We start from the raw sequence: 15,631 nt of genomic DNA on the forward strand, positions 1-15,631 counted from the left end.
ATGTGCCACATGAATAGAGTCAATGACGCCAGTCAATCATGGACCACATTTATTAAAAGATGTAAAGGCCAGAAGAGCTCAAATTTACCAAAAGCTTCTCAAAACGTGTGCAAGATGGCAGGACCCCCTTCATCACTGAACGTTTCAGTCTACCAGCATGCCACCCGGCCCTCCTCTTCTTCTCTGTGCTGGTGTCCCCTGGCCAGTGAATGTGACGGGCCTACTGGGTTAAAGGCAGCTGGGAGATGGTCATGGGCACCAGAGTGTTGATGGTGATTTCCTTCCGGGTCTGGCAGCGTAGCATGGCGACAATCGATCTTCTGAACCTGAAATAAAGGAGGCAACTTCTGAGAAGCCCTCGTGTACGGCACTGGCATTCCAGTTAAGTTGACCAACAACCACCTGAGGTGACACCAATATGCCCAACGATGACCTGACTTGTGCAAACCCCAGAGATGCCAGGGAACAACCTGGACAACACCTGTGAAGTGGCGCGAGACGCACTCGGGTCTAGTGGTGCCACAGCGGGTAGTGGGTCTGCCAAGCACAGCAGAAGTCTCAGAAATGACACGGGTTGGGCGGCTGCATTGGTCCTTCTTCTCTACTGGTGGTCTCTGAGCTTTTTGAGACAGCACAGAAGGTCCAGACTTGGGTGAACTGGAGTTGAACTTCAGAGGGGGGCGAAGAGTCACGGCGGGTATTGGGCAGCAGCCAGTTTAACCATTAGGCTGGATACGGCCGGGGGCCATAAACATGGCTGTCACCTCAACCCACGCAACCATCCACTGACTGCCCACTGGCACAGCAAGTCCAGACTTGGGGGAACTGGACTGAAGGCTCAGCAGCAGGGTGCCACCTTGAAAGTGGAGAGTTGAGGGGGGTATAGAGGGTGGTCTTGTGTTGGCCCATAAAGGTTGCTGCCTCCTCCACCCAAGAACACGTACCTTAGAAGTTGACAGGATTTATTTCATATAGTGCCTTTCACAAGACGCTTTACAGAGATGACGGAGCCGTAATCGGACATCAGGAGCAGGAGGAGGCGAAGGACAGCAGGGGGGCAAACACAGAAAGTGAAACTTAAGAAAAACGAGAAACGCGGCCCGATGTCAGCAGTGGTCAGGCGGCTCAGTGCTTAGGACATTCATCACCCCAGGATGTACCATTTACACATTCTCCCCATGTCCCCAAGGGCTTTTCTCCAACATCCAGAATGACACGTGTGCCAGGGTACACCAGGGATGGCAACCTCGAAATCTTCAGGGCAGACTTCCTTAGTAATCAACGTGCAGGGCTGACTCTGCCATTTTAATGACTCGCTTTGTCTACATTTCTGAACTAAGACGAGTGACGAGGTGGCAGGGCCTTGGGCTTTAGTTCCTTTGTATTTCTTTGTGCTGGCCATACAACAAAGAAGGTGACTGGCGTTGGCACCATCCGTTTAGTCACAGTGAGCCAATCCACTCAGAAGTCTCACAGTGGCTCCATTTTTTATTCATGAATTAACCAGCCTGACCCTCCTCGGCCGTAGTGCCAGCTCTGTAGTGCAAGGTCTTCTGCCATCCCACAGATAAACTGCCAGTTGAGTCCCATCCGACACATCCGAGCCTTACTTACAGGAGTGTGACCACAGAGGACACCTGAAGCCCCGCCCCAATCTTAACTTGGAGCCCGAAGTGGGTGTGACATTCAGATAGAACCTGAAGCCCCACCCTTACCACTACCTCTGATGTAAGCAGAAGCCCCGCCTCTAACCCTAAATTTGAGCCCAAAGTGGATGTCAACTCTCAGCACCAAGTGGGTGGAGACACTCAGACGTCATCTGAAGCTCCATCTCTACCCCTCACCCTAAGTAGGTGTGACCTGATGCCCCGCCCCTAACTCTGAGCCCTTAGTGAGTGAGGCTTTTGAAAAGTCACTTAAAGCTCCTCCCTTAACCTAACCTCCACGCCCAAAGTGGATGTGACATTCAGGTGGCACCTAAAGCCACACCCCCTTTCTAATGAAGGCCATTCTTACCACAGCATCCTTTTGTTCTGTGCAGTGATATCACGGTACCTTTTGGAGTGGGCTTCTCTGTATTTGGCCTGGCATTCATGGCATCTTTCAGGGGTTGTTTGTGAGACACCATGTGCAGGATGTGAAAGGCGCTATACACAAAGATCAAAAAGATCCTAGCTGCTTACCTCTTGTTTGCAATGACATAAATGCAAGGATTGTAGAAGGTGGAGGACTTGGCGAAGAGCGGGGCGATGATGGCCAGGGACGCAGGAATCTGCTGTGGATCTCCAAAGGACGCCCAGAGACACACGACGGAGTACGGCGTCCAAGCCACAAGAAACATTAAAATCATCACCACGGACATCTGGAAAAAGAGACAAAAAGTCAGCTCTGCTGTCAGCGGGTCCAGTGGCCCCAGAGTGGCGGAGGGTGGCATCCTAAGGCAGGACATAAGGACCCTGGGTCAGAAGGTGGCACCAGTGACAAAACGGGCAGCCTAAGTCCAGCCTGTCAGGACGATGAGAAGGCCAAACTCACTTTTAGGGTCACCACTGACCCCAAACCTTGTGGAGGGTGAGGAGGTCAGCTATTGTATTTTTGTGTATTTTCATTTTTCTGTTATTTTTGAATTATTTGTCTTCTTTTATTATTTAATCTTTGTTAATATTGTTATGTTCATTTATGATAGCCTTTATATTTTGTGTATTTAAATTGTCTAAATTTGTCCCTTGTGTTTTGTGGGTGTCACCCTAAAAGCCGAGGCCACCATGATGTCACTTCTGTGGTTCCTCTTTTCAAGAAAGCCTCACTCAACATGTCTGCCATTGAGAAGGACCACCCTGTCCGAGACCCTAAAACGCATAGTCCACAAGCCCCAATGACCCCGGACCACCAAGGTCCCTCTACCAGAACTGCTCTGCTTTTGGTCACGAGTGGTCCTGGATCTGCTTGAGCTCCTTCTCTCTCCTGTGACCTTCTCCTTCTTGACCCCTCATCAGCGTTCCATACGGTGGTCCCCTCCTTGCTTATCTCTTCCACGGTTCTGCTGGGCTCTGGGCTGAGCAGGTCCTGCCTCTCTGACTGGTCCTTTTGGGTCTCCTGGTCCAACTCCACAGGTGTGCCCATCGCCTGCCTCTTCATTTTGGGGTCTGGCTGCCAGGGGTGAAGTCCTGCTGTGGTTTCACGACTGTTTGTCCCTTTTCATCATTTTGTGGCCCGCTGTTCACGACAGGCGAGGGAGTGGAGAGTTGACCGGTGGCACTTCTTTGTTTCATGGACTCCGTTATTTGTCCTCAAACTTCGGTGGCTGGCAGCTTTTTGGTCAGACGGTCATATTAAAGGGGGGGTCATGGCAGCAGCAATCTCACCTGGCACTTTGAGACATGTCACCCACCTGAAGCTAATCACTTTGGAGCCCACCCAGTACTCGATTTTGAAATCGACTAAGGAACGGCTTGGGTTGCTGATGAGGCCAGCTGGGGGCGCTCACCCCCCAGTCTGTGTGTGGACCCCAGGCTCCCAGTGCAGTGACAGGGACACGGGGCTGTCAAACAAATGGCGGAGTCTCGTCATTGAGACGTGAAGCCCAAGTCCTGACTAGCAGGGAGTACCCCAATATCCTGGAAAAACTGCCCACCACAACCTGGCCCACTCTGGCCCCTCCATCATCCCCCAAGTGTCTCTGTCACCCCTTCACCAAATACTAGCTATTGTGTGGCGGGCATATGGACACATCAGTTAAGGCTTTGGAGTTCAAATCCCACTACTGCCATCGAGTCACCCAACTGGAAAACCAAAATGAAAGGAAAGGAGCCGACTGCACTTCAGATGTTGTATGGCGCCTTGGAGAAAATTAATTCACCGTAAATAATCAGCATAACCCTGATTTTGATTCAGCGCCTCACCTCTGCATTTCATAAAACGCCATCACAGACTCCGCAGCCATTTTGTTTTGATGGAGAAGACCCTCATTAAAAATAAGGGCAAGTGTCACATTAGCAGGAGAGACTGAGACAGGGAATGCCACTGAGGGGCACACTTGAGCCACATAAGGGGACCATTCGACTGTCGTGGGCCAAGTGGACTGCTGCTAGGGGGCGCTGCTCACATCACATTCAAGTCTGTGCACCCAGGCCAGGGGAGGCCATGCAGAAGGGCGAGTGGAGTGGACATGACACTGCAGTATGGCCAGGGACCACCAGAGGGCCCTAATACTTTAAAAGAAGGGGAACACAGGGTGACATAGAAACTGGCATCTGGGCAGGAAGGAGGAGTGGCAGCCTCAGTAACGCAGCACAATACAGTGGAGTGAAAGGCGCTATACAAGACAGGCCAGGCCTCTCAGTGTGCTGTTACTCCCTGGTATCGTCCCTCCTGCCAGGGGTACAAAAGTGGGTCGTTCACTTTATTTACACGTGGAATCCTAAAAGTGAACTCCTGGTGAGGCCGAGGCGTCCCTGCCTCCATCACTGGCCACGTTAGTCATTTACATAACGGAGTGCAGGAGTGTCACCTTTGTCACGTCCATCTGCTCCGACCAGTCCATGTTGATGTTGTCCAGATACTGGCCGCTGCTGCAGCGCTTCACCGCCTGAGAGACCCCGTAATAGCAGTAGAACATGACCACCAAGGGCACCACGAAGTTCACGGCAATTACCGACATGGTGAATGAGATGAAGGACCTGTGAGGAGACAGAACAAAGGGTTGGACCACAGCTGACCACGCGGCTCAGCCCAGACACGGCAACGGCAGGTGACAGCTGGGGGGAGGGGAGCTGGTGGTCCTGAAGACCACTGAACTGGAGCGAGCTTCACTTGTGCTGCCTGCTTGCTGAGCCCGTGACACAGCACCCCCAATTTCATCACACCCCTGTACCCTTGCAGTGGCCTGTCAAATGAAAATCAAGCAGGTACAGTCATGTGAAAAAGTAAGTGCACCCCTACGTGGACATTTGCAGGTTTGATCTTCCATTAAACAAAATCTTCAGATAAAGCTGAATGAAAATTGACTTGGCAATAATGTACTCAATGGGCCACTGCCATCTGTGCAGCCTTGGCCCTAACAGTTGCCATCGTCCCCTAAAGTCTGCATTTCCTGTCACTGTCTAGCAGCCCCCAACATCGACTGCGAGAACGTTTCTGCCGCTCCTCCATGCGGCTGTGAAATGTTTGAGGGGGGGTCCTGTATGCACTCCCCATTCCAAATCCCACCATGACTGGACGACTCCTGCACCCGCCATCCCTCCCAATCAGACCAGACGGCTGAGGTTTCAATAACTTCTGCTTCAGAGCAGATCCTGTCACGAGTCTGACTTGAAGAGGTCATCAGTCTCAGGGTGCACTTACTTTCTCACACCCAACCTTTACACTTCTGTTCATTTAAATGATACAATGGACTACCAAATGCAGATGTGGCCTGAAGTTTGTTAGACCGCGTCACCTTCATCTACAGATCCTGCTTAAGAGAAGACCAAACCTTGGTATGTCCACATATGGGGTGCACTTACTTTTTCACAGAACTGTAAAATCTGAAATCAGCCAGAGGGACTAATGGACCTCAGATCTGAAATCTTTCTAGGAGGCTTTGGTAATACGTCAACATGGCAGCCCAGAGCTCCAAGTCACGCATTTCGGTGGTCTGCCTGGTCACTGGTCATCTGGGGTTTGCACCTTCTCCTTCTGTCCATCTACTTGACCATTTGGTTTATGGGTCACTCTAAACTGGGAGGACATCAAGGCCTGTATAGACGTTTGCCCTGTGTTGATGGACCCAGTTTCCTACCTGTGCCCTGTTGTGCCAACATAGGGTCCTGCTCCCAGCAGCCCACTTACCCCACAGAATGAATTCTCTGATACTTGAAAAGGCCAATCCAGATATTTTCCACCTCTGCCCATGAATATGTTCCTCAGCTATCTGGACCACCCAGCACCCACTGCCAGCACCTCCTGATATCACCTCATATTCCTTTCATTTTAGTCTCAAATCTTCATTGGAAGTCATTGCGTCTCCCCCATGTGACAGACCCCTCCAAACCCCCATTGGCAGTGCCATCACTCACGAGTCATTCTTCCTCCAGTTGACTGTACAAGTTGCTCCTGTCGGATCGGCTCCATAGCTGGCCCACCCTGCAATGGGCATGATGGCCCAGAAGAAGGCGTTCATCCAGGCTGCAGTGATGAGGTAGGCATATGTGCGGCCCGTCATGGTCCTACCTGTTGTGAGGTGAAGGAAAGATTTAGGAAAAGACGCTTGGCACACACACGGGCGCTGTGCCCATCAGTTAGTTGCTACTTGGTGGCACCCAACCCTTCACAGACTACCTTCAACCCTGGCAGACTATGGCAGGCCCAGACCTTGGGCACAAGGAGTACAGCTTTGCAGCCCACTGATGCCCACTCACTCCCAAGCATCTAATGAGAAGCACATAGGTACCATGGTAACAGTGTGGCCACGCCCCTTGGGGAAATCCTAGACAGAGGCCCCCCGCCCACTCACAGACAGGTTAGGTTTGTGTGGAAAATCTGTTAGATCCACGTCTGGAAGTTGGAACAAGCAGATGATTTGAGTTGGGAGTTTGGGTGGTCCGAGGACTGAGGGGCAGCAGAGAGGGCTGATCGTTGATGTTTGATCGAGTGCAAAGATGAAAGGCACTACATAATTACTAGACTGAGGTGAAAGGCACCATATAATAGGTAAACAGATCAGGGCTCACCAGGGGTCGTGGTGTGAATGTGAAGCGGTGGGCAGGCCTGTTTATTTTATTTTTTAATGGCACCTTTTCATGGTGGGCACCACAGTCCCCTTCTTCCTGTAGCCCTTAAGTGAGACCACTGGCAGAATAGGAGACTCAGGCTAGGTGAGGGGGGTACCCGAGTGCTGTGGTAACGTTCAGCCTCCAGGTGGCAGCAGTGGTCTCTGAGCAGAATGACCAGCTGACCACTGGTGACTGAGTGGCCGCCCGCCTGAAGGCCCTGAGCTGGGAGATGGCACAGACCAAGTGTGGATTGGCACCTGAAGACCCTCATTTTGTTTTAATTCAAGTCCGCTGATCACAGCTGGCATTCCGATTGGCAAAAGTGACCTGCAGGACATGTCTGGCAGTAAACGTGGGGCCTTCTGAACCCGTCGTCACCGTGTCTTTGTCTTCAATTAAATAAACAAACCTGGAGGTCCCACGGCAGACCACATCTGTCACCTAAATTAAGAATAGGCCACTAGGGGGCAGTGAACCCACACCCTAGATGTGAACACCCCAGGGCGTACCACTAGATGGCGCCATAAAGACACAGTGAATATGGGGACCCTCACAGTGGCTCTGCACACCCAACAGGCCTGGGGGGCAGCAGATTTCACCTCTGGATGTTACGTGTGTTTGCCAATTCTGAGCTTGTGCTGGCACTAAACCCCAGAGTGAGCCCAGATTAGGGGCAACATGAAGCAAAATGATGGCATTGCAGGAGTCTGTTTGGCCCATGGGGTGTTTTGCCAGGCTACTTATGGGCAAAGGTGGGCAAGCCACCTTTGGAGGCCCTGGTGACCACTTTGGTATTGGACACCCAACACCCTCAGTGGTGCCATCTGCTGTCTAAAACTGCATACAGGATCTCTTGGCTTTACTCTTTATTTGTGCCACTGTGCCCTCCTGCTGTGTTTTGTCAGCATGGCACCAAAGTCCCACCTGCAATTACTGTAAATGGACAAAGTTCATTGATATTGCTGTCTTTTAAACAAATTAGCTCTAAAGAAGAGATGATTATAAAATATAAACCAAGTAAGAAAAAATAAAGCCAAGTGTGTGCCAACCAGCCCCCCATAGGACTCAACCTGGCAGGAGAACGGCAGCCATGTGACTGTAGATGGCTGAACTGGTGGGTGGGCCAGTGGTCTGACCCTCTGGTGTCTGCTCTCGGCCTGCCATCTCAGAACTGCGTTCACTTTCATTTACTCAGAATGGCACACTGGCACCCCATGGTGTTCCTGCCTTGGACCTGACGCTGCTGGCCTCGGCTCAGCCTCCTTGTGAAGATGAAGATGAAGAGGAGTAAAGCCTTTACTTGAGAGGGGCACACAGCTCCGGAGACACGGGTTCAAATCCCAGCCCAGCTCCACCAGCACTGCACTTTCTCCCCAGCTGTGGCTGCTCTCTTTCCACATTTTAGGCCAATCTGAAGCTTTAAGTGGGTCCAGGGAGTTGGCTGGCAGTGCCCCAGGGCCCAACTGGCATGCCACCCATGGACTCCTCTGTGACTCTCTCTCCAATGGCTAAAGTGGGTTCAGAAAATGAAGCTCAGTGGTTAGCACTGCGGACTCACAGGACGTGGGCTCAGTTCATGTACCTCATGTGCTTTTTGGGTTAATTGGAAAGGGCATGAGTGTGCCCAGTGACCAACTGGCATCCCATCCAGAGGCTGCTGCATCCTTGCACCCAGTACCACTGGTAGAGGCGCTGGGGTCTGCAGCTATGACAAGGACAAAGTGGACACTGGTGGATGGAGTGGGTCACAGACACTGCCCGCTGCCTGAATGCCCCTTTGGCGCTCCTGTGATTTATTTATTTTTATTTGGCACTGCCACTTTACAATGACGTGGGTAGGTGTGTGTGACCATCACTCACCTGTCTATCACCTGAACCTGCCAGAAGGTAAGAATCAACCCTGGACTGGACGCCCGTTGGCACACACACACAGTCTTTAGGACATATTATATAGCGCCTTTCACAGTGGGCAGCTTCACAAGAATAAAACAGAAAGCAGCCCACCCTAACTGGTGGTCCACAGCAGGACATCATTCTGATTCGCATCCGTCCCACAGAACAAAGCAGGACGCGAGCAGGTGACTTAAAAGCGACGTGTCACAGCAATCAGCAGGTGGCAGGGGGGCGACAGTGAGAGAAACCGAACAGAAGACACGGCAGAATACAAAATACCCCCCGCTGGTGATCAGGGGTCCCGTTAGTGCTGCAGGGTGGGCCGAAGATGTCAGCCAAGCAAAGGAGTGACAAACCAATTCTCCTCACGATGATTCGAGTGTGACGTGACTCACTGGCTCTGTGACACGCGCGTGACACTTGGTGGGCGGGTGGTTGTTTACGGTGCGTGTGCTGCCCGCTTGTTTGGGGTCCTCGTTCCCTTTGCCCCTTCTGATCTTCTCGAGTTTGCAGCGTTTGGCTGCTCAGCACACAAGTACGATGACCTAACGACGCATTTACATGAAAAGTGAACCATTTGCTGCGTACGACTCAGGACTGGATTTGTGGTACTGGTGGGCTGAGAAGAGGGAGGAGCCAACACGGGGAACTGAAGAACACCAATCACGGCTAACAAAACAACTGCGGACCGCCCTGCTGGACAGTACCTGATGGCCACTCGCAGTGGCTTTAAGAAACACGTTGGACTTTGTCACAGAGTAAGTGACATCAGGGAATGTGACATCAGGGAATGTGACATCAGGGAACACACCACCGGCTCACACCGACTCATCAAGATCACAGAAATGAAGCGCTGGAGAGGTCGTCTTAGTAGAACTGAGTTTTCTGCAGTTGACCCCCCTGAGCCACGGCAGGAATACGAGACCCCCGAATAAACGCAAGACTCGTCTGAAGGGGAGACGCCTCGATCAGCCGGGCAGGGAGCTGAAGAGTCCAATCGGTAAAGTGAATCTCAAAGTGTGTGCTGCCCCCAGTTGGCACTCCTGCTGACTGCTGGGATTTGAAGTCCACCTTGTGGCGCAGTCCTGGATTGCGGGTTGAACAAGAAAACTCGGGACGCCTAAGCAGACCAACGACGTCACCGATGGGCCACAACAACAAACACAAAGCGGAGGCGAAACGCGGAGGATCTTGTGATCGCCGTCACACTCGTCATCGTCACCCTTCATCACACGCTATCAGAGTGCTCAGAGCCCCGACTGGTGACTTTTCCCCGCCCACTTCAGTGACATCACATGAATTGCCATTAATTTGCCACGAGGTCGGCAGACTGAAGCTCTTGAAGAGAATTTGGCCTTTGATTGTGAAGATGAAGAGTTAAAGTGTCACCTCACACCAAACACAATTCAGCCATAAAATACAAAATGGCGCTTCTGGTGGCGCAGGTCTCACTTCTGATTGTCTACAGCTGACTGAGGTCAAAGGTCAGCGCTGCTCGGACAACTCGCTTTGTTTTCTCGCTGGACGTTCGTGTGGAATTCCCAATGCCGGACCCCGGTCTTCCGTGAACGCAGCTCACCGGCGGCGTGGCGCCCTTACCTGTTCATTTAATATGCAAGACTCCGCCCACTTTCTCAAACCCTCCCAGTTCACAGGTCGTGTCGCTGTCCTCCCTGCCAACAGAGCCATCTCTAAGGGGGGGGAGCTAAGTACCCCCAAACACCACTCTTACTCCAGTCAAGTCACTGCTGCCACCAACTCCTCTAACGGGGGTCTTGCACAGCCCCGGGCTCCCTGTATTTTGTCGCAAAGTCATTAACGGGCACAGAGTGACATTTCTGCCAGTGTGGGAGGGACCCATTTGGCACCTTTCCGACGGCCCACCATAGGTAGAATGACCTACCTGTGTCTGGTCTGCAGATGGTGAGGTGGCGGTCAATGGCCACAACGGTGAGTAACCCGATGCTCGCCATGCCAAAGAAGATGTTCAGGGCCGCGTAGATCTGAAAGAAGCAGAGCCCACCGTTAAAACGACCCACTGTTGTCAAGTGCGGGCAGTTTGGCTGGACGGACCACCATGTTGATTACTGCGCTGGGATCAACTTGGCACTGGTGCCATCCTGTATAAGGGATGAGGAATTCATGCAGGATAAGACTTCAGACGAGCAAAAGAACAAACGGCGCCCAACGACGGAACCCATGGCCACTGCGTCACTTTAGTTGACAGCTTCACGATCAAGTGACCCCACTGGTCCTCGAGTTTTGTGCCTCATTGAAGCCACTCATTCACCTGACTTACCCAAACTCAGCCAGTCTTATCAGAGCAGCACGGGGCACGAGGTGGGACCCAATCCTGGACGGGATGCCAGTCTACTGAAGGGCACGGCGGGCCAGTTCAGTTCAGAGACACCCGTCAGGTGACAAGGGACAACTCAGGTGTGATTTGAACGCATGTCCCCAGGGCTGCTTCCTGTCTTAAGTAAGCTAAGTGACCACTTGAGGCTCCAAACTCCTACAGAGGGGGTCCCAAAAAGATGAGAAATGTCCCTGCTTGTGGGGCTGCTGTGCCTGCGCTGAATAAAACAAACAAAGCCAACCAGAATCGAGTTTCAAGGAGCCCTAAAGTGGGCGCGTGTCCCTGGCAGTCCCCACATTCTGAGGGATGTCACCCTGGTGTCCACATGGGTCAGGTCGCCTGGCATCCCTTCCAGGGTTGGGTCCCTCATTGTGGGCTGAGCTCTGCCTCTGTGACCCTGAAGCAGGTGGAGGGCACAAATGCGCCAGGCATGGGAGCAGTGACCAGAATGTGCCATTTCTCTATCCCACCTTGCCACCGCCTCTGACCAACTCGTGGCACCAATTCCGGTAAATTCCCCCTCATTTTCCTCCGTCTGGTTACCTGACAGCCCGCATATCCAAACTTCCAGCTGCCGTGGAGGTCCGAGGCCGCCGACATGGGGTAGCCGATGCCGCTGACGCCGATGTCTGTGAACGCCAGGTTGATGATGATGGCATTGGTGGCCGTTCGAAGCTCTCTATACTTCACAAACATGGCCAACACCACGAGGTTGCTGAGGAGACTCACGACACCTGAGCGGGGAGAAGTCAAGAAAGACTCGGGATGAGATGGCCGGCCTGCCAGCCACATGTGCCCACCTGAAACAAACAGCATGGACACCAAGCCTCTGCCACTTTTAAGCTTCAGAACTCGGGTTCAGGGAGGAGCTGCCCACCACGATGGCACGACTCTGACGAGCCCCTTCAGCCCTCCACCATTTCCAATCACAAAACGCGATGCCAGCTGGCGGACCCTTCCTCACCTGCCGTTATCAGGTACGCTGCCACCACGTTGTGCTCCGTCTGGGAGAACACGGAGTCTCCTCTGAGCTGATGCCCGCCGGCTGCAGAGAGGTTCTCCATCCCAGCCCGTCGTCGTCGTCCTTTTCCCTTTCGGCGATTCCTGCGTCTCACGAGGAGGGGTGGGGGGGCGTGAAGGGGTTAAATTAATCCCAGGCATTTTCAATCCGAGGAAAGAGGACCCTTTGTTGGGCAGGCGAGGGGGGCTTACTCTGAAAAGAAACATGACAAGGATTAGCAGTCACATGCCGGGGGCAAGCAGAGCGACTTACAGGGTCCTGCATGACGTCGGCTGGCACAGAAGCAGCCTTCGGCTCTCTGAAAGGCGCTATATACACTTAGAGTGGTGGGATGCAGAAGCCCAGCCTGGCACTCACTGGGCAGCCAGACAATAAAGAAGGGGGCACCTCATGGCCAATGGTGACAGGGCGTCTGTTGTGTCACCGAGTGAATGACAGGTCTGGGGTGACTTCACTTGGCTGTCATGACGTACCCGGCCATTCAGAAGGAGACCCCCCCCCCACTCTCCAGGCCACAAAGGTACCAAGAGATCGGAGTCACGTGTGCCCACAGGATGGTCCTCTTTTACTGATGGGTATCAAGCATTAGGCACTCACCGCCTCGGTGGTCAGAGTGGCACACATGTGGGTGGTCCCGTGGCTCAGACGTTGGACAGTAAGGGTGCCAGCTCCGTCCTCACCGCCAACTGTACAACAGTGAACTTGTGAGGGGCTCGCTACTGAAAGGCGCTACATTTAAAAGGCTTACCTGAGTACAGTCGTGTGTTGAGGTCGCTAGGCCTCCTCTCCTCAGCGGGACCCCCTCACTCGAGCAGGGGTGCAACAGTCGAGACCTCCGGATAGCTCCACAGCCCGCTGCAGCCGCAGTTCATGGGTAGTGCACTTTGGATTCCAAATCCAACACTTTGGCCCAGTGAGCAGGCGGGTGGTCCGCCACCAGACCCCGACCACCCCTCATGCACATTCAGTTTTGTTTTTCTGTATTAATGTTACTTTTGGTGCTCAGGATTAATTTCTTACACGTTTTAATGAAGTGAATTTCCAATCATTTATACCCTAACTGGCTGTGCCACCTCCAAAGACGGACCTCCGCGTATTCTGTGGTAACGTGTGCAGTGCGCCATCTGTTGGAATGTTTCTTGCAATGCTTGTAGTAATAAAATGCAGTGCGGTTTTCATTCCAACAGATGGCCCATCACAAACATTAACACGGCTTTTACAAACCCCACACCCCTTGGCATATAACAGACATGTAGCAACCAGGCGGACACATGGGCACTTGTGGGCAGAGGTTTCTGGGGACACTTCTGACGTGATCTCTCAGACGGCATTTTATCTTAGTTATAAATATTGGACGTCTGTTCCCGATGCCATCCCGTTATTCATGTAAATGTTTGTCATAACGTCACCCAGGGGTGTGTGTGGCCATGTGACAAGAGGCCAGCGTTGTGCCCATCCTGGTCACCCCGAGGTGGCGTCTGTGATTAGCGTTTCGGGTTTGACTTTCCATATTGGATTTTGATTCGTAACCCACGAGAGATGGGCAGACGTTCGGGTAACGCCTATCGGTGGCCACTTTGATGTTTCGTCACCTGCTCCCCTTATCGGGCCCACCCTACCGTTCTGAGGATCCCTCAGACAGACAGACAGACAGACAGATTAAACAGATATAGAAGGCGCAGTATAATATGTAAATGAATATGAAAGGCGCTATATAACATACGCACAGAGATAAAGACACTATAACAGAGACATGAAAGGCGCTATATGATAGAGAGAGAGTCAGACAGAACTTCACATTTTGAACAATAAGATTTCTTTACAAACAAAGGCCCATTGTTAAATATTTGAACTCATTTTATTTACAACTCGCAGCTCTGAAAATAAACGTTCAGTTTCTTTAAAAAATAAACGCACAGGTCGTTAAATCAAAAGGTCAAAAGAAAAAGTAAAAGCCAAGAGCTACTAAACGTTTGTCCACGTCAAAGAAACTCTGAAGTGTCCCCCTGTGGCGGGTGCCCTCAAGTGTGACACATTGGCAGCGAGTCACGTGTGTGACGCTGGGCCGCTACAATCTACGTTACCCTCGCGGCTCTCGTCTTCGCTGTCTGCACGTTGCCGCTTGGTCTCCTCTTCCTCCAAGTCCCTGGCAGACCCCTGCCCCTCTTTGGTGCCACTCTGACCAACGGGTACTGCGCCCTTCCTTGGTGGCAGAACTGTAAAGAATGCTTCCTTCCAGTCCCTCTTCTCCAGGTACGCCAGGATGATTTCAAACACTTAAAAAGAGATGAAGAATACATGACGGTAAAATGAGGTCAAGGACGAGTCCTGCGTGAAGAGCTGCAGTTCGGCCCACCGACGCGAGACCCTGCGCCACATCAGCAGGCCGCTTACTGAAAGTCCGACTCAAACTTAGCCGATGGCCGCAGACGGCCGTGAAGCTCCTCAAGGAGATGAAGAGCGGCGCCAGCGAGCAGAATAAGCCGCCACGGCACGAGGACAGCGGCTTCACCGAGACCGTGGGGCAGACCAATCAAACAAACGCCCGCCATGTCGGGCAGTAAGGACCCCGGCTTTTAAATTTGATCAGAAACACAAACATCTCTGGGGGTGTCGAGTCGGTGGTCTGAGACACAAACACACAGTCTGGGTGCTCACCGTGGTTCACTGCCAACACCTTCCGGCTGTTCATCTTCACAAAGGTCCCAAGTGGCAGCTGCGCATGTCCGATCCCCAGCTCCTGTGCCCGCTGGAAAGTGACCCCCTGCAAGAGAGAGACGGCCACACGATGACACGTCACCTGTAAAGAGCCACACGACGTCCTCGAACTACAAGCTGAGCAGGGCTGGCTCTCTGCACTGTCACTCACTCTCCTGTGACAGGACCACCAACCCCTTTGATGAGGGTCACTCATCACCGAGACGTGCGCCACTGGGGGTCTGCACTCTGCTACTGAACACACGCACTCCACACAGCCCCCCAGGTCAGGCCTGACAAGTGCCACATGTACCAGCTGGGCGCTATATAACCTAACATCCCTTTAGCTCGTCTAAACACCGAGGTCCTGCTCTTTAGGGTACTTTCAATTTCCGGACCACCCGTCGTGTGTTCAAATCTAGCTGGTGGTCAGGCCGTCCCTCCTGGCATTGTAAACAATCTTTGTTTCTGCTTGGGATACGGGCGTCATGCCAACAGGATGGAAAACGGGACATGTCATCTCCATCTGGAAAGGGAATGCTGTGGCGACTACAGGGGGATACCACGGCTCTGGGTGCCAGGAGGGTCCGCACTAGGACTCGTGATCACTAACTCACCTACCAGCCGACCATCAACAGCATCCTGGCACCGAGGGGTCTCACGGAGCACAAATGTGGATATCAACTGGTGGGACTGGGAATGCTGTGCAGAGTGGAGGCAGACCCTCTTGTTTTCCCAGTTGATTCTGGGGGTCCATCAGGGTCTGCTGTGCTCCTACTCTGTTCAGTGCTGGCATAGACTGGGTGGTTGGGGGGCATCTGTTGGTGAAGAGAGATTGGCTGAACTTTCCTGACGATGCGGTGATCTTCAGCAAGTCAATGGATGCTCTGATCGGGGGCCTCGAGAGACGAG

The 15,631-nt window shown here is 52.6% G+C and overlaps 2 protein-coding genes across 5 annotated transcripts in view; both read right to left on the bottom strand.

Annotated features, from left to right (window-relative positions):
• Positions 1-35: 35 nt before the first annotated feature.
• rrh (retinal pigment epithelium-derived rhodopsin homolog) lies at positions 36-12,213 on the bottom strand. Its single transcript, XM_039759810.1, has 7 exons — positions 11,966-12,213; positions 11,545-11,735; positions 10,549-10,648; positions 6,057-6,210; positions 4,511-4,679; positions 2,184-2,362; positions 36-326 (listed from the first exon to the last, which is right to left on the bottom strand). The coding sequence occupies exons 1-7, from the start codon at positions 12,063-12,065 to the stop codon at positions 221-223; spliced, it is 999 nt and encodes a 332-aa protein (XP_039615744.1). The 5' UTR covers positions 12,066-12,213; the 3' UTR covers positions 36-220.
• Positions 12,214-13,856: 1,643 nt separating this feature from the next.
• Positions 13,857-15,631, bottom strand: part of trmt10a (tRNA methyltransferase 10A) — a 36,229-nt gene continuing 34,454 nt past the window's right edge. For all 4 annotated transcript variants that reach the window (XM_039759808.1, XM_039759805.1, XM_039759806.1 and 1 more), the window contains exons 7-8: positions 14,681-14,786; positions 13,857-14,298 (exon numbers count right to left, since the gene is read on the bottom strand). In XM_039759808.1, coding sequence (XP_039615742.1) covers positions 14,069-14,298; positions 14,681-14,786 — 336 coding nt within the window. In that variant the 3' untranslated portion in view covers positions 13,857-14,068. The remainder of the gene's footprint in view (positions 14,299-14,680; positions 14,787-15,631) is intronic.

This window comes from Polypterus senegalus, chromosome 7, assembly GCF_016835505.1.
Source record: "Polypterus senegalus isolate Bchr_013 chromosome 7, ASM1683550v1, whole genome shotgun sequence".
Lineage (NCBI taxonomy): Eukaryota > Metazoa > Chordata > Cladistia > Polypteriformes > Polypteridae > Polypterus > Polypterus senegalus.